The 24,408-nt window shown below is 43.3% G+C and overlaps 1 protein-coding gene across 2 annotated transcripts in view; it reads left to right on the forward strand.

Annotated features, from left to right (window-relative positions):
- The window catches only part of WDR11 (WD repeat domain 11), a 68,586-nt gene that overhangs the window by 42,819 nt on the left and 1,359 nt on the right, over window positions 1-24,408 (forward strand). Inside the window, exons 15-28 of one of the 2 annotated variants that reach the window (XM_058697957.1) lie at window positions 1,567-1,691; window positions 2,619-2,766; window positions 6,892-6,998; window positions 7,407-7,521; window positions 7,820-7,991; window positions 16,500-16,608; window positions 17,481-17,543; window positions 18,753-18,818; window positions 19,836-20,001; window positions 20,664-20,759; window positions 21,288-21,453; window positions 21,929-22,026; window positions 22,458-22,603; window positions 23,562-23,641. In XM_058697957.1, coding sequence (XP_058553940.1) covers window positions 1,567-1,691; window positions 2,619-2,766; window positions 6,892-6,998; window positions 7,407-7,521; window positions 7,820-7,991; window positions 16,500-16,608; window positions 17,481-17,543; window positions 18,753-18,818; window positions 19,836-20,001; window positions 20,664-20,759; window positions 21,288-21,453; window positions 21,929-22,026; window positions 22,458-22,603; window positions 23,562-23,641 — 1,657 coding nt within the window. Of the gene's footprint in view, window positions 1-1,566; window positions 1,692-2,618; window positions 2,767-6,891; window positions 6,999-7,406; window positions 7,522-7,819; window positions 7,992-16,499; window positions 16,609-17,480; window positions 17,544-18,752; window positions 18,819-19,835; window positions 20,002-20,663; window positions 20,760-21,287; window positions 21,454-21,928; window positions 22,027-22,457; window positions 22,604-23,561; window positions 23,642-24,408 lie in introns of those variants that run through there. The other variant, XR_009252693.1, reaches the window with a different exon arrangement.

Raw genomic sequence — 24,408 nt, forward strand, 5'->3', positions numbered from 1 at the left:
TGAGGAACATGATAAACATACTCCAAAAGATTTATGAAAGGATAAAAATCATAACAGCTAACTCAGCCTTGAAAAAAGTGGAGGACAGTATTGGGAAAGTGGTCTCACTTTATGGAGAAAAATACTGGATCTCTACCTAATACTCTATTCAGGAGTGAGCTCTCCAGGATTAAAGACCTAAATGTAAAAATGTAAAGCTGTAAGATTAATATAGTCAAACAAAAAAGAATACTTTTGTGTCCCGGAAGCAGGAAAGGGCAATAGAAGCTCAAACCAAAAGGCAAAAAAAGAAAAATTCACGCATTTAATTATGTCAAGATTGATGCTTTCTATTCAATGAAGGACACTCACGTCAAAGTTAAATATAGAAGACCAGTTGGAAAAAGAAATTTACCGGTGTCTGCAACCAACAAAGGACCAACTAATCCCTGTAGGGGGTTGGGATCGTGGGAAGTCCTGCACTTATACAGTGACAGGACAGGAACCCCCGTGGAAAGATGGCCACAGGACGGGAGCGGTTGGTGGAGAAACCTAAAAGGCCAAGCAGCATATGAAGAAAGATTCAAACTCATCTGTTTTTAAAGATGGGCAAAATAAGATAACCATGGTATAACTCTTAGACTAGCAAAAACTGGGAAACCGGATGCGGGTGTGGTATGAGACACAGGAATCCTTATGCAGCTATTGGTGGGAAAGCAGATCAGTGAGGCGCTCTGCAGAGCAGACTGACTGCGCCTGGGCAGACAGACATCCCCTGTGTGCCAGCTCTTCAGCCACTGATCACAAAGGAGCTTCTGTGAGGGTACTGACTGCAGCGTTATTTGTCGTGAGAGTTTGGAGGCAGTCTGGGTATCCTTTGCTGAGAGAACAGAGAGACTAAAAATCGGCGGATGCACTCGTGGAGTATTGTGTAGCATGCAGGAGACACAGAGGTGGGACTTAGATTGTGCTAAGCGAGAAGAGTTAGGAACAGGGCAGGATAGGACGCGGTCCTATTTATCTAAGGTACGGATACGTGCATGGAAAATGACTACCCATGAAGAATCTGTGCACATGAAAGGATATTAGATTGAATGCATTAGAATAGGTGGGAATGCAGAAGAATAAGTAAATAAAATCAGAGCTTTGAGGTGGATCTGTGGATGACAGTGGGCCACGATTGGAGGAACACGGATCTCACCCTGTGCAGCTGCAGGGGAGAGGTAGAAGTAGGGAAGAGGAAATCTCATAATTATATTTATTATTTTCATTTTGTAAGAAAAAGAAAGCACCAAAAAGTTAGACCTTTTGGAAGTTTGCCATTAAACTCTTCTACCTTAAGCTCTCATTAAAGATTAGAGGGAGAAGGAGGTAAGAGGTAGACTATTAAAATCTGCCTTAAGCACTAATTAAAATGCATTCATTCAACCTTTGTGTAAACAGATAAAACCTCAGAATAAATTGTGAATTCATGTGCAGTAATAAGAAGCGATGCCAGGCAGTGGCGGGCATGCCCGGCTGTTCTGGAAGGATTCTTTGACTGAAGTAAACTCAGCATTTCCAGGTGTGCCTGTCTTTGCTTCCCAGGAGTGGTCACCATCTCACAACTTGAAGAGCCTGAGAAAGAAACAGTTGGCCACCCGAGAGGCCATGGCCCGCCAGACTGTGGTCTCAGATACAGAGCTGAGTGTCGTCGAATCATCCGTGATCAGGTGCGGTGTGCTGTTTCCTGCCTTGGTCATTTGGGATACCAGTGTCATGCTCGGGAACTTGACAAGTGTCACCCAAAGGCATCTCTAGCAGCAAGGTGCAGTCTGCTTTTGAACATACTTTGTTGTGCTTCAGTGCATACCTGGAAGACTGAAGTGAATTCTATTATTTCATTTCTTAGTGCGGTCAATAACGTACCCAGTAATATCCACATGTCGGCATCCGTTAGCGAATGTGTTCCATAAACTTCAGCTGCTGAAATTCAAATGAGTGTAGCATGAACATCTAGATACATCATATTTTCATCTTATGTACACCAAAGAAAATACAGAGAGAATTCTAGATTTATGGACTGTCCCCATCCCCATTCCCATCAATTTTACAAATAAGAAACTTCAGAAAGAATGATGGGTCGAGGTAAGGCCTCTCTTCTGCTGAGGAGTGTTCTGCAGCAGAAATGGTGAAGAAGTTCCTTGTGTGAGGTCTAGATGACCGCACGCCTCTGTGGGGGGTAAGTGTTCTCTCATAGTGTGACCAGTTGGGAGTCATTTGTGTTTTGTTGTTGTTCTGGGTTTTTTTTTTTTTTTAAGAGAGAGGAAGCCTGTGAGTGTGGGGGAGGGGCAGAGGGAGAGGGAGAGAGAGAAGCTTAAGCAGAGAGCCCAAAGCAGGGCTCAGTCCCACAACCCTGGGATCATGACCTGAGCTGAAATCAGGAGCTACCCAGGCGCCCCTAATTTGTGTTTTCTATATTAGTAGCTGGGCAAAGATCCGTTTCAGCCTTTTGTTTTGTTTTTTTGTTTCTTGTGATTTGTTTGTTTGTTTCTTTGAAATCGTTTTGGACCTCTTGTTAATGCATCTATATTTTGGGCAAGTTAATTAACTGTCACTCTAGGGAAAAGCAATACCTTTATCTTCTCTCTATTCCAAAGCTTGTTGCAGGAGGCAGAAAGTAAATCTGAACTCAGCCAGAACATCTCTGCCCGAGAACATTTTGTGTTTACTGATAATGACGGCCAAGTTTATCATCTCACGGTTGAAGGAAACTCCGTGAAAGATAGTGCTCGGATTCCACCGGATGTGAGTCCAACTCCTGGTTAAATCTTCATTGAGAGTTCTGATCAAAGATTCTGTTGATTCCATATCCAGGGAAGCCATAGTTAAGTTGTGAAACCATTTCAGAAAAGTTTAACGTAAATAATAAACTTCACTATTTAAGGAGATACTATCATTGATAATAAACTTGTCCCATACTGCTAGAGAATAACATTGTAACTACTTAGCGTAAATACTTACTACGTGTTACTTACTTTTTATCCCTTTAATAATCCATGAGGAATTATTTCCATTTTATCTGTGACAAAACTGAGGGAGAACAAGTAACTTTCCCAACATTACCCAGCTTAGCGACATGGCAGTTCTAAACTCAGGTCTGTCGTCTGACTCCAGTATCTCTCCTCTTTCCATTTCAGGCATTACCCTGAAGGGTTTGACTTACAGTCTAGCATTATTTTGGGGTAATAGTAATCAGGTTGTAAGTGCAATAGTATTATTAATATTTACTAATTTATGTGTATCCTTCTATGACCTTGTGAGATCCTCAGAGGTTCTGTAGTTCACAGTTTATGTCCACATGCATCTCATAGGTTGTTCTTACTGAATAGATTAAGAAGATATTTTTGTTAACTAATACTGTTATAATGGTTAGGTGGAGGGATGAGATGATGGCATAAAATACATCTATTCATTTAAAATTGTTGTCTAAAAATGTAATGTTTTAGTTGAATGCCAACCCTCGTATTTTGCAGGTGACTCAGAGTCTCATGGGTTGTAGTCAGGATGGCGGCCAGGGTGGAAGGTCCATTTCCAGATGGCTAACTCACAGGGCCATTGCAAAATAATGCAGGCTGTTGACGAGTGGCCTCTGTTCCTCCTCACGTGGACCTCTCCATAGGGTTGAGTGCCTTCCTCCAGAGCGAGTGATCCAAGAGAGAACACAGAGAAAGCTGCGGTGTTTAGGACCTTGGGCAATCACACTCCATCATTTCCTCAGTGTGCTGTTGGTTCACGGGGCAGTCCTGTTCATCATGGGAGGTGACTGCCAAGGGACATGAGTCCTCAAGGCCGGGTTAGTGGGACCTCTTAGAGGCTGCTGCCACATCTTCCTTGTAAACAACAGAAGAGTTGAGGCCAAACAACCTTCTCTCCTAGAAATGGAAACTAACATGTGAAAGTACTTTTCAAACCAGTTTCATTTTTACTGTTATATAGAACAGGTCATACCTGAGACTTAGTAATGCCTATTTTGTCCTTTTTCCAGTTGTCACTAGTTTGAAAGGATGGAAGTGGTAATGAGAGTGTGAAAGATTGATATTTGGTAGTCATAACAGAAAGGTAACTTACTTCAAGCGTATAGAATGAAAGACCACTAAGGGGTGCAGACGGAAGTCTTGGAGTGCCATGTGGCTGTCCTGTGGAATCTGTTTGCTGTCTTAGAAAATAGAAGGTTCCTCCTCCAGAAGCCCAGAGAAGCCCCATCTCAGCGCTTCTAGAGCCACTCGCAGGCAGTTCCGTCTGCTGCTAATCTGCTCCACGCTTGCGATGAGGATATAGAAACAATCCAGTAATTGAGATGCCAGTTCCTCCTTACCCCAGAAAAAGTTTAAAACTTTTGGACATCAGACCCAAGTTTCCCTCTTAAAAGTATTCCTTTCAGGATGATAATTGTGCCTCAGGACTTGTAAGATTCTGTCTCCTTTTGTGGAGGTCTAAAGTAAGGGTATAGCGAGTCTCCATCTGCCTGCCAGAGCCTTCTATTCCATGGCTAGAAGCCACTTTCTCATGGAATGACCAGCCTCCGGTGAAACGAGTATGTAGTTTAGAGCAGTTAGGGAAAGGGATTTGAGCATCTTCTCAATAATACACGAGGAATTGGCTCATCATTTTTATTCTCTGGAATTTAAATATTTTCTAGGGACTAATATAGAATTTAGGCAGGGTTTTGTTTGCTTGTCTTAATCCAATATTTATTACCTTCCTCCCAAATGTGAAGTATTAAACATTTGCTTTGAGTTGGCCCCAGAACTATAGTGTATATACAGACGGTAAAAAGAAAAGGAAAGTTTGGCGTATTTTTAAATTCTGGAGTGTCTGTAGTTGATTGCCTTTATTCACAAAACTGGAACAGTGGGAGAGAATGAGTGTCCCTGCTTTGTGGCCAGCCTTACTTCTGATCTTTGGAACATCATATTTTATATACAGGAACATAACAGTGTCAACTAATAATACTCTATTGAGTTTTAATCTTACATTTAGTTCTCTCAGGATTATTTGGAGCCACAAAGCAGCTTTATGCCGCATCCTCTGAAAGCACCTTGGTATTCCATGTGGCTCGTATCCCACCAACGAACTCTTAGGTAGAAAGATCTGGATTGTTTAATTATATGGTTGTATTAATATCTTCACTTAGAATTCTAATTTGATTTCAGAGCTTAAATTTTAAACTTTTACGTTTTAATTTTTAGAGTTTAGGAAGTAAAGTTATAAAATGTGAAAGTTTTTAAAACTAAATAGTAAAGGCAAATTCTTTTTTTTTTTTTAAAGTTATTTATTTTTGAGAGACAGCATGGGGGAGAGGCAGAGAGAGAGAGAGAGAGAGAGAGAGAGAGAGAGAGAGAGAGAGAATCCCAAGCAGGCTCTACACTGCTACCGTGGAGCCCGATGTGGGGTTCAAATTCATGAACCGTGAGATCACGACCTGAGCTGAAATCAGGAGTCAGACACTTAATCAACTAAGATACCCAGGTGCCCCTAAAGGCAAATTCTTAATTAAAAATTGTTTAATAAGACCTTGGAGTGTTGCTTCATACTATATAGAATTCTGTTTATTTAACATACCTTTCTAAGTTTTTTATTATTGAATTCTTTGAAATACTTTTTTTTTTTTAAAGTATGCTCCATGCCCAGTATGGAGTCTAATGCAGGGCTTGAACTCACGACCCTGAGATCAAGACCTGAGCTGAGATCAAGAGCTGGATGCCTAACCGACTGATTCACCCAGGCGCCCCTAAAATAATTCATTTTTAATCCAGTCTTTTTCTTTTATTTCTTGACTACCACTAGGATTTATGCAGTATTTGACACGTGGGCCAGTCTATTAGTAGTCAATTTGGCAAACCTTGAGCTTTCTACTTCCTACTATGGATAGCATGAGAACTAAGCATGTGGATTTTTATTTTTATTTTGTTTTATAGCTGTAAAAGCAGATTTAATAAGTGGAGAAATAAATAAGCAATAATATGGTTTAATAGTAGCATGTATTGACTGCTGTATAGCAGGCATTGTTTTGAGCCCTTTCCTGTAGAAATTCATTAATAGTAATAGGAACTCCTCAAGTTTCATGAGCTTAACCTACTTGATCCATAATAAATCCAAGAGGCAGGAAGATTAAGTGAATGCGCCCCAAAGCACACAACAGATTTGAGTGATAAAGCTCAGATCCAAGCCCAGGCAGCTAGGACTCCTAGGGTCTCTGTCACACTGCCTCTGTGCGTCTGTTAGAGTGGTAGGCTCCTTTCTCCCCCGCCTGGGAGTTACTACAATAGTGTTACCTTCTTATATTTGAGTTTCCATGTGTACCTTCTTTGCAAAGCTTTCTGTGAATTCAGATTGTGCAGACGCCTTTAATCTACAGTGTCTTTTTACCTTCATTATTCCTGAAGGTAACCGTGAAACTCTGGGTCCCCTTTTCAGTAGAAAAACTGCACAATCCGTTATGAAACAGCTTTGAGTAGTTTCCTGTGGAATAGATTGGTTTATCCTTTTGCAGTGAATGATAAGTTGGAGACAAGAGCTCTCTGGAAAAGGTTTTCTTCCTTCTCTTTATTTCTTTTAATTTGCTTTCTATGAGGTATTTCTTCCTTAAAAGATACCTTTTCTCTATAAATTTAGTTCGGATAACTTAATGTCTGTCAAATTGAAATCTCCTGTTTCTTCATCGTTGAAATTGATGAACTAGGTGGGTGGCACTTTTAGTGTCCGAAGTCTGTTAGTATTTGATGGCATTCATACTAAAGCAAAACCGTTTATAGTGAAGTTTTAATTAAAATACCTGTATTATTTTATCACATTAGGTAAAAATATTTCTCTGTTTTGATGGCTCTTATGTAGTGAAAACCATGTGTATTTGTTGCTGTTGTTTTCTAGGGAAGTATGGGTAGTATTACCTGCATCGCTTGGAAAGGTGACACATTAGTTCTTGGAGATATGGATGGAAATTTAAATTTTTGGGACTTGAAAGGCAGAGTATCCAGGTATGATTTAAGAATGCAATATTACTTGATTAAAAAAAAAAAGTAGCTTCTTGTTACATTTCCTTCGGAGGCTTGTGACATGGTAAGTAGGATCCTTAAACATGACCCGGTGTCGCTTGCACCCTTGGGTCTCTTGTCACTGAACTTGGGAGGAAGGGCCTTGAGCCAAGCTCTGGGTCATTCATCGGAGACATTTAGTGTGCAGGCAGAAGTGCTTGCTGAGACATTATTCCAGTTGTTGTGAAAAGGCAGACCCTTTCCGTCTGATGGGACCCCTGTCCCAGAAAGCAAAGTGGTTTTCGCGTCACCAGACCTTGTCAAAAACAGACCTAGAGTCATTGGACATAGTTTCTGGTGACGAGATCTTACCCTGCTTCATACTGGCATTTTGTTTTTGTGTGTCCTCAGAGGAATACCTACACACCGCAGCTGGGTGAGGAAGATTCGTTTTGCCCCTGGTAAAGGAAACCAAAAACTAATAGCAATGTACAGCGACGGTGCGGAAGTGTGGGACACGAAAGAGGTGGGCTCAGCCCCGGGAGGGGCCCTCCAACCAAGCTGTATACAGGAGCTGTATTCTTCTCCCTCCTTCTGATGTAGAAATGAAGCCTGTGTAATGGGTTGAGCAAGCTTCTCAAAACCATTTTCTCGCTTTTAATGGTATCACTATCTTTGGAATCTTTAAAATGCAACCTGCATGTGGAAAGGAGATTGCCAAAGACTGTTCGGTTTTAACTCGCGCTGGTCTTTGCCACAGGCACCGTCTGTGATGAACATCTTCCTTTTCTTTCTGAAAATGACAACCAAATTCACTCTTGTAGGTTCAGATGGTGAGCAGTTTAAGAAGCGGAAGAAACGTGACCTTTCGGATATTGGATGTGGACTGGTGTACTTCAGATAAAGTGATCTTGGCATCAGATGATGGGTGTATCCGAGTCCTGGAGATGTCTATGAAGTCCACGTGTTTCAGAATGGATGAACAAGAGTTAACCGGTAAGGAACACCAGTGAAAGTGTGTGTGTGACACCTGTCTTTATTTCGTCCAGGCTGCTCTCTTCCAAAGACAGAGCTGCCTGTGTTTCATTTCGGTCTTGCTTTCTAACCATCTGAGTTTAAGGAAATATATTAACTTCAAGCTTGAGTGCGCTGGACTCTGTAACTGCAGATGCCAGTCATTCTCCGCCTCTGGTTTGGCAAGTGCCCCTTCTTTGACCCTTTGCAGCGTGCTTTGTCAAAAGATCAAAGATGTTTACATAAAAATGATACACTTAGAATTCAGGAGAACTCATCAGAGGAGGTGAATCTAGTGGTTAGGTGCTGCTGGCTTTTTCCTAATGAGCTTGATCTCTTTTGCAAGCATATATCACTGGGGTCGCCTGGCTGGCTCAGTAGGTAGAACATGTGACTCTTAATCTTACAAGTTGGAGCCCATGTTGGGCAGAGAGAGACAGAGGGAGGGAGGGAGGGAGGGAGAGAGAGAGAGAGAGAGAAAGGGAGGGAGGGAGGGAGAGAGGGAGAGAGAGAGAGAGAGAGAGAGAGAGAGAAAGAAAGAAAGAAAGAAAGAAAGAAAGAAAGAAAGAAAGAAAGAAAGAAAGAAAGAAAGAAAGAAAGAAAGAAAAAGGAAGGAGGGAGGGAGGGAGGAGGGAAGGGAGAAAGAAGGAAGGAAGGAAGGAAGGAAGGAAGGAAGGAAGGAAGGAAGGAAGGAAGGAAGAAAACAAACCATGTTAGAAAAGAAAGGGGCGAGCATGTATCATAGAAAAGGTACTTTGGTAAGGACAGACAGTGTTCTGCCATGAATTTTGATACCTGTCTTAAGATAGGTTAAATGGCCAGTCAAAATAAAATTAGATGATTGTTCTATCATACCTATTTTTAGATTGTTTTTATCAGAATGAAGAATATTTTAGTAACTATAACCTCTGTGACTTTGAAAAAAGAATGGGATTGTCGGTTTGAAAGGCAGCCTGTGTCCAATGAAATACAGCGTTCATCCTTGGAATGTGCTTTTGGAGAGAGACAGACCTTCTGATCCTAATTGGAGCGAAGCAGGAAACTTCCTGCATTAAGTATTCTCCAGGCATCCCTGCGGTGTGCACTCCAGGCTGCTGATCTGTAGAACATTTCCTAAGAGACTTGTTTGGTCACTTGCTGAGTTTCAGCCTAGAACTGGCAGCTCTGGGAACTGTCTGTACCTCTGGAAGGTCAGTCTTTGGCACATTCAGAGACAGTGTTTTGAAACCTGCCCTTGGACCTTGCGTTCCTGCTTGAGGTGCTCCCAGCGTGCTGCGGATGCTGGCCGGGCTCCCTCGAAGTTCTGTTAGGTGTGCTTTGTTTTTGTCGCTTCCCCACCCCTGCCAGTGGATTTGGTACCGTCGCTTCCTCCTGTGTGACTGTGATAGCCACCTGCTGAAGCCAGGGGTTGAGGATTGCATGCCCGCATCTGTCCTTGAGACGTTTGCCAGCTCCGCAGAGGGGCGGCCATCCCCTCCTTCCTTCCGTAACACACCTCAAGTTCTTGCGGAAATCGAGGGAACTTCAAGATGGTTTTCTTTCTAATTTAGTTACTAGTTGTAGGTTAAAGAGGTGCGCTAGTATAATCCAAATGTTTGAAAACTTTTCAGTCACAATTAATTTAAAATTCGAGTCTACCAAAGCCAAGGTAGCTCTTTCTTAAATTAAAGTGACTACAGAATCGGAGCCCATCGTTAAATCATTCCTATCCAATCTCTAGTGATGTACCCTCAGCCAGAAAGGGAAAGTCTTTAAAATAGTAATGGGGAAAGGTCAATATTGACCTTTAAACAACATTCGATACCCATTAAAGAATCAAAACTGGTGGCAGTGTAAATATGGAGTTAGCAAGAAGAGGTCTCTGTGTTTACCTCCAGATACATGCTGATATGGTCTGGGAAAATTATGTTTAATATATTCTTATTCTGGGGAATTAGACAGTTTGGGCTTCTTAATATGGGATGAAAAATCATTTTAGGTCATATGCAGTGATATACTTAATAAATTTTCTTTAATTCTCCTTAATAACAAGTAGAGAATATCCTACTGGTTCAGGTTTGTTGGTTTTCTTAGAACAGCTTAGAAAGTCCTCTCCCCCTGTCCCCCCGTTTACATTTGTCTCAGCCCTCCCCACCTCAATAAGCGAGAAGGTCTGACAAACATAGAAGACGAGGGGCCCTGTTTTTGAGTTGGAGAACCTTTGTGCCTTATTTATCAGGGTCATAAAATGGCATTAAAAAAAAAAATCATAAGACTTTCTTTTAGCGGCGTCAAGAAGGAATCCAAGAGTGTGGGACTTGTTTAATGACATTCCAGTTGGATGCAGTTTCCACACACCCTGAAAGGTGTCGGCGTGGTGTTAGAGACCACAGTCCGGTTCCTCCCAGCTGCTCGGGCCACTGCTGGACGACACGCTTTTCCCCGAGGGAGCACACAGAAGGAGGCTTTCTGCAGTCAGATTTATGCCCAAACCCTGCCTCTTTGTCTGCCTCTGCTTTCCAGTCATTTCCAGTGGTTTTCTTTTGGGGTATTTGGAAATGTGTCACGACTTGCGGGGGCAGGGGGGAGGTCTGGGGTTACTGAACAGCATGCAGTGCATGGAACAGTCTGGACGATGAAGAATGGTCCCGCCCAAAATGTCAGTAGTGTTTCTTGTGTCCCTTCTTCCCCCCCTCATTGCGTCATAGTGAAAAAGTCACCAGGGCAGGGTCCTCTCCTTCCCAGACCGCCTGCGCGCCTTGCCATTTGCCACCTCCGCTTGGCGGGGGAGCGATCTTCCTCCTGCTTTTCTTCTCAGCTCTTCAGTGTTTTCTGCACCGCTGTCACACAGGCAGCCAAGAGTCGGGGCGTGCTTCTGTTTGACACCCCGATAGCTGGAGCCCAGACCAAGCAGAACGTGTGAGGGAGAGTATCTGTGCCGTGAGCCGCCTTTTCATTCTACACTGTCATTTCTAGACGTGAACGAGCTCTTGTAGCTGACTTTCTCTAGCTGCGAGATGGTCACCCGTTGTGTTCTCATGGCTGATCTTTGCCCTTGAGAAGAAAGGTAGGAGGGAATGGAGTTCACTTGCAATTTGTTCACCCCCATTGGGATGCCATCAGCAATGTTTCGTTTCAGAGAAATGACACATTTGTTTTTAAAAATCAGACGTTTCCCTCCGTTTGCCCTGGCTTGGTAAAGGTTGTCTTGCTCACATTATGTAAAAACTGTGGAGTGCTGCTTTTTTTTTTTTTTTTTTTTTTTCAACGTTTTTTATTTATTTTTGGGACAGAGAGACAGAGCATGAACGGGGGAGGGGCAGAGAGAGAGGGAGACACAGAATCGGAAACAGGCTCCAGGCTCCGAGCCATCAGCCCAGAGCCTGACGCGGGGCTCGAACTCACGGACCGCGAGATCGTGACCTGGCTGAAGTCGGACGCTTAACCGACTGCGCCACCCAGGCGCCCCTGGAGTGCTGCTTTTTAAGAATATTCTCTTGTGTCTTTTCATTGTCCATTGATTAAGAAACTACCACTTAACCTGGAAACTTCCTCTGTTTCCAAGCTTAATTTGTACCGTTAAGTCTTTGTGTCCTCACATGGACTATTTCCAAACATTTTGTAACCTGATGCCAGCAGCCACTACCGTCTGAAAGTGGCAGGGGCCGACTTGAGAGCTGGAGGATTACGTGGTTGTCTAGTAAGGGTGAGTAGAGAGAGAGTGTGCTAATAAGTTAACCCACGCTCGTCTCTTCCGGTGCTGGTTTTAATGGTTCTGTAGGTATGTAGGTGAGTCTCACTCTTACCAGGTACATTCCTCTCTTAATAACCTGGGTGTACAAGATAAATTTTACTGAATGGAAAAATTTTAAAAACTTCATAGCAACAGAAACTATCAGCAAAGCAAAATATAAATGATAACCTGGGAGAAGGTATTTCTAGAAGTTATTTCCAAGTCCTTAATAGACTATCCACAGAGAAGAAAATATATATATACCAATGGCCCTTAAATATATGAAAAGATGCTCAACTTTATTCCTAATAAGAAACATACAAATTAAAATTACACTAAGAATCTGCTTCTCAACTGTCAGATCAATAAAAATTGAGAGCTTGAAAACATGCCCTTGCAGATCTGAGGAAACCAGTAACTCGTGCAGTACTCACGGACCACTCCCCGGAGGAGGGGATTGGGCAGTAGTTCACAAAAGTGCACGTGTATTTACCTTTTTACTCAGCAGTTCCACTACTAACGATTTACCCGGACATGTCCATCCATACATGTGACCATAGCAAAATTCTGGAGAGAATAAATTTGGGAATATGTGCACAATGGGATAGTCTAGCAGTAAACTAGAATGAGGGCTATCTCTGTGAACTGATGTGGAGTGATAGGGGGTGGGTAGGTGAACAATGCCAGGGTAACGGTGTGTGCGGTCTGCTTCTGCACTTGCTTATTTTACAGAAATAACAGCAACGCAGAATAATCCAAGATCTAAAGAACATGATTAGTAAAAGGAGTAATAGGAGGTAGATGGAAAGATGGAGAGAATCGGGATGGGTGAGACTTCAGTGAATATACTAATATCATATAGTTTCAAGTTCGGAATCACGTAAATGTTGTGCGTACTCAGAAAATACAAGTGACCCTTGAACAGCATGGGGCTTAGGGCTGTCGGCCCCTCGTGCAGTGAAAATCCAAGTATAATTTTTCACTCCCCAGAAACTTTCCTGATAGCCTGCTGTTGCCAGAATCCTTACCAATGACCTAAACAGTCGATTAACACATACTTCGTATGTTATATGTATTATATGTGTATTCTTATAATAAAGTAAGCTAGAGAAAGGAAAATGTTATTAAGAAAATCACAGGAGATTTTCATGAAATCATAATTTTGTCAACTCATGAGAGAAAATACATTTGCAGTATGGTGCTGTATTTATTGAAAAAAATTCACCTGTAAGTGGACCCGTGTGGTTCAAACCCATGCTGTTCAGAGGTCAACCATAAAATGAAAACAAGGGTGAAAGAAAAAGCAAACTCTAGAATCGAACACAAACCATTCAACCAAACCATATGACAAATTGGTAAGAATAGTTCAAATAACTGAAAGCCAGAAGTCTCCTGGTGCACCGTAGTGGTTCATACTGGGGACAAAGAGCCGCAAAGGAATTTGCCCTGGGTGGTGGCACCAGTCCACTCGTTGACAGTGGCACTAGTCATTCTGAAACTGTTTTGTGTATATTATCAGCTGGAACAGGCCAGTAAATGCAGTTTAGGGGAACCAGGGTTCCTATTGAGGGAAAAGGGAGATACAGACACGGAATGGGGGGTGCGGAGGAAGAACCCTCCAGGAGTGGATCTGCATTGGAGATACCAGTATAAATTCGTGACTTTTTTCTTTTTTTAATGTGATTTCCTTAATTTTAATGTTATTTCCTTATTTCCTCATATCCTGGTTCTGTATACTGATCTCACACCTAGAAGCAATGACATTTAGATGGCAATGAGCGTTCCTTGCACCCAGATTTGGTTTATAAATTCCATTTCCCAACTAAAAAGAACCAGGGCTCCTTGGACAGTTTATTCCAGGACAGAGGCAAGAAAGTTACAAGATGAGTCTGGGACATTGTGTGTTGCCAGAAACTAAGGAAGGAATTGAAAGACTAATGAGAACCTGTCATAAAGATGTAAAAACTAGCATTTAGGGGCTTCCGTTAGCAAATCTGGGGCCGTCTGAACATTGCAAAGAATAACAGCTGTATTGATTTTTTTTTTAATCCGTTATTTCCTAGTAATATTCAAAGAAAAAGAGGAACAGGTGTGGGCAAGAAGAGAAGGCTTCTATTTGTAGAAGAATGCTGGTTGATAAATGGAAACAGAATGATGGAACTAGAAAATCACCAATTCCCCTTCCTAATGTATAGTTGGCTCAAGCCAGGGTCATCAGTGGGTGTCAGACCACTGGGTGGAAGGGAATGGGAAATTCGGTCTTACAGTATCTCCCCATGCTGCACCCCACCCGCCATGTTACCTACTAATTGTAAAGAGGAAACTGTGCCTTGACTACAACAGAGCCCATGAGTTCCCCTTAACTAGATGATCAGATTCATTGTTAACAGGAGGCCAGCTGACATGCTCCCTCCAATGGAATGTGGTGGGAAGTATGCAACATCCCTTGTATCCTTTTCTTGCCGAAAATGTTTGACCGGAGTTTGAGGCTCAGAAAACACACAAATCACAATGGAGACCAGTTCCTAAGACAATGAATGGGCCAGGACTTTTCCAAAATGAAAACATTGTGTAAGACCAAAAACAAAAAGGTGAGAAGACTGTTCTAGATTAGGGGAGACTCAGGAGACATGAGAAGCCAGTGCAGGCAGGAGCCTTGGATGGATGCTAGGCTTCCGACAAGGAATATACCTGTCAGGATAAGGAAGTAACAGAGGTCCTCTGAATATGGACTGCAGTTTAAGTGATTTTAATGAGTCAATATTAAAACTCTTGGGTTTGAAAAAAAGTAGTATTACAAATATTTCTGACCAGAGGCTCCTGGGTGGCTCAGTTGGTTAAGTGTCCGACTCTTGACTTCGGCTCAGGTTGTGATCTCACAGTTGTGAATCTGAGCCCCGCGTGGGGCTCTACGCTAACAGCATGGAGCCTGCTTGGGATTCTGTCTCCCTCTCCCGCTGCCCCTCTCCCGTTTGCTCTTTATCTCTCTCTCAAAATAAATAAAAATAAACTTAAAAAAATTTTTATAAAGAAGTATTTCTGACCATGTTCTGACTTTGAAAAGTCCACACAAGATATTTTATCTATGATTTAATTCTTAGCTAACAACATAGAATGAAGTTTTCTAAAGCAGTACTAGTAGAAATGTAATGTGAGCCCCAATATGTTAGTTTACATTTTCTGGTACCCACTTTAACAAAAGTAAAAAGAAACAGATAAAATTAATTTTAATAAAAATTTTATTTAACCTAGCATATCCAAAATTTTTTCAGCATATAGTCAGTATTAAAAATTACTGATGAGGGGCGCCTGGGTGGCTCGGTCGGTTAAGCGTCGGGCTTCGGCTCAGGTCATGATCTCGCGGTCCGTGAGTTCTAGCCCCGCGTCGGGCTCTGTGCTGACCGCTCAGAGCCTGGAGCCTGTTTCAGATTCTGTGTCTCCCTCTCTCTCTGCCCCTCCCCTGTTCATGCTCTGTCTCTCTCTGTCTCAAAAATAAATAAATGTTAGGGGCACCTGGGTGGCTTGGTCGGTTGAGCGTCCGACTTCGGCTCAGGTCATGATCTCACGGTCCGTGGGCTCGAGCCCCGCGTCGGGCTCTGTGCTGACCGCTCAGAGCCTGGAGCCTGTTTCAGATTCTGTGTCTCCCTCTCTCTCGGCCCCTCCCCTGTTCATGCTCTGTTTTCTCTCTGTCTCAAAAATAAATAAACATTAAAAAAATTAAAAATAAATAAATAAATAAATGTTAAAAAAAATTTAAAAAAAAATTACTGATGAGATAGTTCACATTTTTGAGTGCTCAGTTTTCAAAATCCAGTGTGTATTTTACATTAGAACTTATCTTAATTCAGAGGACAAATTTTCAGCAGAAATACTTAAGCTGTTTTTAGATTCTATAAAATTTACAACTGAAAAAGTGGCCACGAAGCTATTCATCTTCTTCCTAATAGATTTAAAAGTTATCCGACGACCGAATCAAGTATTAGTTTTTAAATTTAAGTTAGTTGAAATTAATTAAGGTTAATTCGTTAAAGTTGAAATGAAGTTCCGAAGAACTGTATTCGCTCGAGTGTCCGACCCAGCAGGCTGTGTAAGTTAGCTGCCGCACAGCTGCGTAGACACCGGGCCCTGGGGCTTCTGCTTCTTTAGGCTAGAACGTGCTGAACAACAGGCAAATCTCTGTTGTGTCCTAAGTAAGCCAGCTGTTGCCCGTAGGGGATGCTAGGGCCCGTGGTCTAGGAAGATGATCCTTCTGTTCAAGGGCTGCTCTTACAAGTGAGACCTGAAAATGCCTTTGATCAGAGGTGGCTTTTAGTGACAGGCTCAAGGTTGATGGGCCATGTTGTCTAATAGTCTCAGAAGGGTAAAGATGGCAAAATGGTATCAGATGACACAGGTAAGTACTGTTTTTAGTATTTCAAAATAATGAGCTTTCTTAATGTCGGTTGAGTTTTGTTACATTGAATCTTTTATTCACTTAAGATCAGTGTTTTCATACCATACAAGGACAGTTACCTTTTAAAAAGGGGAAAAAGAGATATTAATCATTTGAATGAAGAGACTCTCCCCACTCCTAGCCTGCTTGTCTTTAAGCAGTGATTACACTGAGTACACTCTCTCAGCTGCCACCACATTTCTACTTTGTTCTCTGTTGACTTCTCTGTAAACTGCTGTAGCTGAAGCTTCGTAGCAGGACTACAAAATTTTATTGAAAGAAATTTTATTTTATTTATTAATTATTATTTATTTTTAATTTTTATTATTATTATTTTTTTGTCTAGAGCCTGTGTGGTGCCCCTATCTCCTTATTCCAAGGGCCTCTCTTGCCTTGAAAGCTTTCTTATTACACCAGCCGTGGAACGGACAATATTCTCTGGACATTTCTCATGTGTAAGTTTTTACCACTTGCTGTTTTCCTTTCTTAATTTCCTTGGGGTTGAAGGGCACCCTGAAAATCAGTACAGCGGGAGCCTGTAAAGACAAGCTGAGGCAGACACATTGGAACAATCCCTGATGTGCCTCTCGTCCCCACCCTCCGGGGGCGTGTGGGGGGCTGGGTACACGAGCAGCTCTCTGGTTGTGGTCCAAATGTGGAATGTGGTATGTATGATGAGTGTGAAGATGGCCAATTAGGCCAAGAGGAATTTGAAGCCAGGCTTCAAATCCATTTTAAAAGCAGCAAGAATGGGCTTACTGCAGAGGTATTGTATGTTTTATGAATGTCCCCGCCTGCCTCACTGCAAAAACATACGGTGACTAGTAGTATGGTTATTAGTTAAATCTGCGAGTGTTATTGGACTTTTGCCATGTCGAGTACACAGGTAGGCCGGGGTTAGGGGAATAAAAAAAAAAAAAAAAAAAAATAGTGTGATGGGTATCTATTCTCCAAGAAGTATCTCCTTGGAGAAATGAATGTCCATTTTGCAGAGCAGAAAGAACAAATTCCTTTAGTCATTGCTAGGTTCCTTATTAACATGAATCTAAAATGATTGTTTTTAGAGCCAACTGATAAATTTTCTGGTTTCTTGAAAGCCAATGAGACTTTCTTTACTCATTTTTGTTTGTTTTGTTTTAACTAAAACTAAAAGCAGTCACGAAAGGTGGTTGATAGGTTCTTGAGTAGTTGCTGTTTGGTCTCTAACCAGCTTTTTAAACCAGCTATTGCAAAGGGTATTTATTGGCACAACTTTTTTTCTGGTGAAGAAATACATGGTTGTATTACATGTGTAAGAGCATGAGCTGACTCAATCTTTTCTGTACAGTGATTATCCAGAAAATGAAGAAATAAAGAATCTCCTTCAAGAACAGCTGAATTCATTGTCAAAGTAAGCACTCCGGCTACGTTTTATGAAAAGATAAGACTAGGAGAAGGAAAATATTATAATTTAGGCTTTTTGAAGTTAAAGTAAGTTGTGTTTAGAAAATATTAGTAGCCCCAAGGCGAGACCGTTCTGTTCACAGAGGTTTATCTCCCTTGAGGATCTTTGTTTTGCAGAAACATAGTTAGTCAATAGTTACAAGGACAACATCTACCTTCGCCAAGTCCATAAGCATCAGGTTGCTGTGGTCTCAGGGCAGGGCAGGGTGGAGGCTGTGGCTTGAGCACCTCTGTGGCTCCGCCCACCTCCACCTGCAGTGCCCTGCGAAGCCTCGTGCTAGAGGCCACGCACAGGGTGGTTCTTGTGTGACAGCTGCCTTTTCTAAAATAAGTTCTCTGTGTCCAGTGCTGCGCGTGTACAACTCTGAGAAACTAATGTGCTCCCTGGAGGGAGGGCATTTAGAAGTACCCTCTAATTGGCATCGGGAATAACATTGCAAAGGAAGTGGAAAAGTATGGGTCCACCAGGAGTTCTTGGTAAAACATGATGCATTTTTGCAATCTTAGAATCTATCACATGTAATAAATTTACCATGTTTTATTGACGCCAGATTCAAAGTAATTACTGTTTTCTGCATCCAAAAGTTAACATTTGTGTTTCAGTGGACAAGAAAAGATTTAAAGAACCTCTTTTCCTCCCCTGATTTATGAATATTCTATATATGGCTATTTTAGAAAAACCAACTTACAAAAACCTGGCTTTTTTTCCTTATGTATTTTTTGGGAACAGTTTCTGAATGTATCTTTCCTAAAGTGTATATTGTTTCTGATGATTAGCAAATCATTTTATCAACAGTGACCTTGTTCCTATTGTTAGACATCTGTTCTTGTTTTCAAAACCATGAGTTGACCTGTTGCCAGGGTGTAAGCCAGAGTCAGAGATCACGCCCTTGTGGTGGTTGACAGGTTCTAGTTCTCTAAGCCTAGACACACTCTGTGCCTTCTAAAGCATTTGTAACTTCAGTGTCATGGCAAAGCAGCTTCCTTCTAGGCATACTACCTAGTTCAAAAAGAACAAAAAATTTAAGGAATAACAAAACTTTAAGTAGATTAACAATACTGAGTGTATTTCCCCTTTCAAGAGTATAGTGATTTATCTCCTTTGTTGTTTGATTCAAAAATTTTGCCTTGCTTTTGTCTGGATTTTTGTTTGCAGTGACATAAAGAAACTCTTGCTCGATCCGGAATTCACTCTATTGCAGAGATGCCTGCTCGTTTCAAGGTAACACTGAAACCCTCTGTGTAAGAGACAAGAGTATTTCAGATCAACTCATTTGTCTTATGAAGGGTTTTTATTTAAGACCAAACCTTTTCAGACTTTAAAACGGCGTATCAGTTCATCCTTTAGATTTGATTTACAATTAACTTTGAAACAAGTAATACAAATAGGAGAAACAATTACATTTTTAACGTGAGATCTAGGCCTTCTCTACTGAAAAGATTGCCTCCTATGGACAGCTTTTTAAAATACATGTTTTAGGGGCACCTGGGTGGCTCACTCGGTTAAGCGTCCGGCTTTGGCTCGGGTCATGATCTCGTGGTTCACGAGTTCAAGCCCCGTGTCCGGCTCTGTGCTGACAGCTCGGAGCCTGGAGCCTGCTTCCGATTCTGTGTCTCCCTCTCTCTCTGCCCCTCCCCTGCTCGCGCTCTGTCTCTCTTTCTCGAAAATAAATAAAAAACATTAAAAAATTTTTAAAAAATACATGTTTTAAAGTATCAGGCACAAAGGGTATGTCCTCAAATACGCTGAAAAATTGTATTTAGAAGCAGTAACCTGTAACTTCCTCACTGTACAACAGAGTTGTCACTTGCACAAAAATACCCTTCTGTCCACTCCCCAGAGAATAAATTGCAACTATTTCCATACCTTCTTTAGCCAGTTTTCCCAGAGGAATTTCTGTAATGTGAAGCTCCGGTCCAGATTAAAACGTGTGCTAATGGCAAAGCGGGTGAACCATTGCCCAGGCTTCGGAACCATGGCGCCGATCTTCCCGCGGCACGGCGGGAGGTTGGGGCACGGAGGGCCGTGTGCTCAGGCACCTGCGTTGTGGGAGGCCCAGTGACGGGGCTGGACGCGGCGCTGCTTCCTCTTTCTCCCTGCCCGGCCCAGGCCGGTGTCCCGGATGGTTTTTCACGTGACGGCGCCAGGCTCCCGGCTCCTGAGGCTACTGGGGGAGCCCCTGGCCGCACCCATGTCTGCCGTGTGGGCTCAGCGCGGCTTCGGTGTCCCCCTCCTCAGGCTGTACGGCGATGAGTCGGAGCTGCGCTTCTGGACCGTCGCTGCACACTACCTGCACAGCTCGTCCCCGCGCAGCCCAGCCGTTGGAGAGGCCGCCCGTCGGGACAAAGTGAACAACCCGCTGGATATATGTTATGACATCCTCTGTGAAAATGCCTATTTCCAGGTATTCCATTTCGTATGTGAAGCTCTGTGACGCTCTCATCTTGACCACTTATGTCTTTGCAAGTGTCTGGAACTCGAGAAAGGTGCCAGCTAAGTTGAAATCGTGTAACGGAAATGTGTCCGTTGGCACCCCTGCCTAAAAAAGGCCTGACTCCGGCCTGGAAAAGCTCATAGATGCTTACCGAGTCTTTAAATACACGTTAGAATTTTATTATTAAGCCTTTGTTTTCTTAAAATTGTTCACTTAGAAGACTCTTTTTAATTCCTCTCATTTTATTTTCTATAAATAACAAATATTTCTTTCACTTGACTTGAATTTGCCGTGTTGTGTATAAAAAGGTGGTGTCATAATGTTTTCACTGCAGTAGAGTAAGTACTTCGGTACTCAGTACTTCAGTACTCAGTACTTCAGAGGGCTTTCACCCAGCTGCACCTGATGCCCGGTTTCTGTAAATGGGCAAACTTGCACACAAATGAGAATTCGTGTCAACAATTTTCCTAATCAAATTCTTATTAAATGGTTGGATTTCTATGAAGTTGACTATCTAATAACGTCGGAAGTCAAAATAGGGTTTATAAAATGATTTTTTTAAGTATGGTAAACTTTAATTCAAGTCTTATAATCCAGGCTCAATTTTCTTTCTTTTTTTTTTTCTACTCTAGAAATTTCAGCTGGAAAGGGTTAATCTCCAGGAAGTAAAGCGGTCAACTTACGATCATACAAGGAAATGTACAGACCAGCTACTTCTCTTGGGTCAGGTACGTCAACTTTTATAACTCTTTCGTGTTGCAAGGAGCTGCTCTTTGATTAGTATTTCAGAGTACTACGTTAGGTCACACGCACACACACAAATGGGTAGATAGATCAGAGTATTTCTCTGAAAGTATACATGTAAATTTAGGCTGTCTTTCAAAATAAGACCAACAAAACCTGTGAGAAAGCAAAAATCTGTAGTTGACCAGCTCGGAATGTTGACTTCTATAAATGTCCGATGAGACCTAACTGTTTGGGTGTGGTCTGGTTTTGTGTCTCAGAATTGACAGATGCAAAGCTAAAGTAAGCAGTTTCTTGAGCATTTGCATAAGCCAGACTGTGGTTTTGCCTTTATTTCAAAGAAGCAGTGGGAGACTTTGTTGTTTTTGTGCATAAACACAGCATTGACCAGCCAGTTTTGAAAATAAAAGTCTTCTTTAAGCTGTAAACTTTAGTGTTCCAGATTATAAATTCGGGAAGATGCTGTTGGAAGAAAACAGTCTCATAGTTACAAGAACGGTTTCTCTCATTAGACAGACAGAGCTGTGCAGTTGCTATTGGAGACAAGTGCGGACAACCAGCACTATTACTGTGACTCACTGAAAGCCTGCTTGGTCACAACTGTCACCTCGTCAGGCCCCTCCCAGAGCACCATTAAGCTGGTGGCGACCAACATGATTGCCAACGGCAAGTTGGCAGGTAAGGCACACCGTGGGGGTGTGGTGGTCAGTTCCCGAAAATCCAGCCTGTTTCCAGCAGAGCATTGGATTCTGAAGGCAGTTCTTGCTTTTTGATATATGCTGGAGAAAAATAGGCAGTGATCGCTAGCTCTTTATACGATGACTGTGTCTCGTAATCATCTGAACCGGAACACGTCTTAGGTGGGAAAGGGGCACCGCTAACGCTTCCCGGGACAGCGGGCCAGCTGCCACAGGGGAGGTGAGGGCGGGAGCCCCGCGCTCTCCGCGTTTGCTTCCTGCACTGTGTTGGCACTGGCCGCCCCCCCATCCTCGCATGGTAACGTTGTAAAACTCTCCGTTAGCATTTTGCGTTGAAATGTGAGTGAAGAACGTCTGCAGTGGGTATAAAATGCGTGAGACCAGATGAGGTCCAGTGGCGGCTTGTCGGGGACGGGCCGCCGGCTCACCGGGGCGGTTGCCGTTCTGTCTCCCAGAGGGCGTGCAGCTGCTCTGCCTGATCGACAAGGCCGCGGACGCCTGCCGCTACCTGCAGACTTACGGCGAGTGGAACCGGGCCGCCTGGCTTGCAAAAGTAGGTCACCCCAGGAGGTGCGTTGAGCGTTTGGGATAGAAAGTTCGGCCTTGTCATTTAGAAGTGGTTTTTGGCTGCAGAGCTGCTGTGCGAATGTTTTCTTGCAACTCCCGTGCTCCTATTTAGGAGGATGAATTCCGTGGCTTCTTAATGAAAAATGGATCGCTGTGGTAGCAGTTAAGCGAAAGCAGCTGGCCCCTTTCCCCGCCGGGGTGCGAGCCCAGCCCCCAGCCCCGGGGCCTTGCCGGGCCCTCCGCTCCTCAGGCTGGGCTTCCCACCGCTGTCGATGGCGAGCGGCAGCGTCAGGGCAGCGTGCTGGCAGAGCCGGGCCTCGCGTTTGCTTCCTAGGAACAGATCCCCTTTTGATCACGTGACAGTTTTCTCTACGTAGCGCAGGATGTCTTTGTTTTTCACGTGGGCCTCTTTCTCAGGTCCGTTTAAATTCCGAAGAGTGTGCCGATGTTTTAAAAAGGTGGGTGGACCACCTTTGCTCTCCACAAGTCAACCAGAAGTCAAAGGCCCTCCTGGTCCTCCTCTCCCTGGGCTGCTTCTCCAGCGTGGCCGAGACCCTTCACAGGTACACCCAGAGTGCTTCGTGGCGAGTCGGGGTGACTGATTGCTTCGTGCTCTTTTGAGGCTCTGTGGTGTGGGTGGAGCACTCGCCGTGTGGGGTGAAAGGAGAAGCTTACGGGTTAGGTTTATGAACCCCTGCAGGAATGGAACAGTCCATGCTTACCCGTCTTCACTGGGCCTGGGAGCTCTGGGCTCCCGCCAGTATAGTAGCCAGACCTAACAGGTACCGTGTATTTAAAAACAATATAAAAGGGGCGCCTGGGTGGCTCAGTCCGTTAAGCGTCCAACTCCTGATTTCAGCTCAGGTCATGATCTCACGATTCGTGGGTTCGAGTCCCAAGTCAGGCTTTGTGCTGACCGAGCGGAGCCTGCTTGGGATTCAGTCTCTCCTTTCTCTCTGCCACCACCCACTCATGCATGCGCTTTCTCTCTCAAAATAAATAAATAAACCGAAAAAAAAAAAAGTAAAACAATATAAAAGAAGTCTTCAGAGAATTCAGCTTTGAATAGTGTAACTAAAATGAAGGCCAGAGAGCAGCAGGAAGGGTGTCAGCGTTGTGGGTGGGAGATGTCCCAAAATAATATCCGAAAATAATATGTATCCCTTCCAGGACATTTAAAATTAAGGGAGGCTGAGGCAAAGATGGCCAAAAATTCCTTGTTAAATCTGGTCAGTGGATATGTGGATGCTTGTCTTATCTCTGTAGATTCGTGTGTATTTCAACTATTTCACAGTTTTTGTAAATGTTAATTAAAAAGAGCCTGGGGGTGGGGACACGAGTATTGTCCCCTGCTTTTCTCTATGAGCCAGAGATTGGAAGGTGCTAGTATAACCTACTGGCACTTAGGTTTCCAGGGAGAACGGGCACAACAAGTCTTTGTACGCAAATACACCCTTGGGTGGGTCTGCCCCCAACTGCCGTAAATCCCAAAGCTTGAACTCACTTTGGTCTCTTGAGCAGCATGAGATACTTCGATAGAGCTGCCCTGTTTGTGGAAGCCTGTCTCAAGTATGGTGTGATCCAAGTCACCGAGGACACGGATATCCTTCACTGGGTGGATTATGCCGAGGGGAGGCAAGTGGCTGAGTGGGCTTCTCGAAGGTCCGTACTCAGATCCACCGAAGTCAGGAAGGAGGGAGGATGGGAGGGAAGGGTCAGGAAGAAGGTGGCTGCGTCGCTGGCATCAGCTGTCAGATGGACGGGGAGGCAGGAAGGACTGGAAAGGGACGGGACTCCGCATTCTGTGAAGGCTTGTTTGGACTTAAAGGAAATACTTGAGGACAAGTCCAGGAGCCGTGGTGCTACTTTAAAGTAGTGCTGTTGAAAAGAGTGCACCGTGGAATAAAACGTGTATATTTACCTGGGAATATATATTCTGGAATAGGTAAAAAAGATACTGTTACCCAAAGCGACAGTCTAACGGGAAACCATGATACCATGATGGCACTTCAGAGATGTACGTCATGCAGGCAAGTCACGGTGGCCCACGTATTAGCAGGAACTTTGACTTCTGACCTCACATGGGTCACTTGTTTTTCTTTGAAAAGATTGGGCTTGAGCTCGTGTTGGCTGAGCCCTGCTTGCTCTCATCACACCTCCTCTTGAGTTACTACATTGTGGCCTCCTTTCTGCCAGATACTTGGTCTTCTGTGTATATATATGTTATGGTTTTTTTTTTACAGACAATGAAACTCAACTTGAACTTATTCACTATCCTATCTCCAGGCACTGGTGAACTTGGCTCTAGTTGGAAGGGGCCATTTGGAATGTCAGAGTGCAATGAAACAGGGCTGTCTGAACGGCCCCC

The sequence above is a fragment of the Neofelis nebulosa genome, chromosome 13 (assembly GCF_028018385.1).
Source record: "Neofelis nebulosa isolate mNeoNeb1 chromosome 13, mNeoNeb1.pri, whole genome shotgun sequence".
Lineage (NCBI taxonomy): Eukaryota > Metazoa > Chordata > Mammalia > Carnivora > Felidae > Neofelis > Neofelis nebulosa.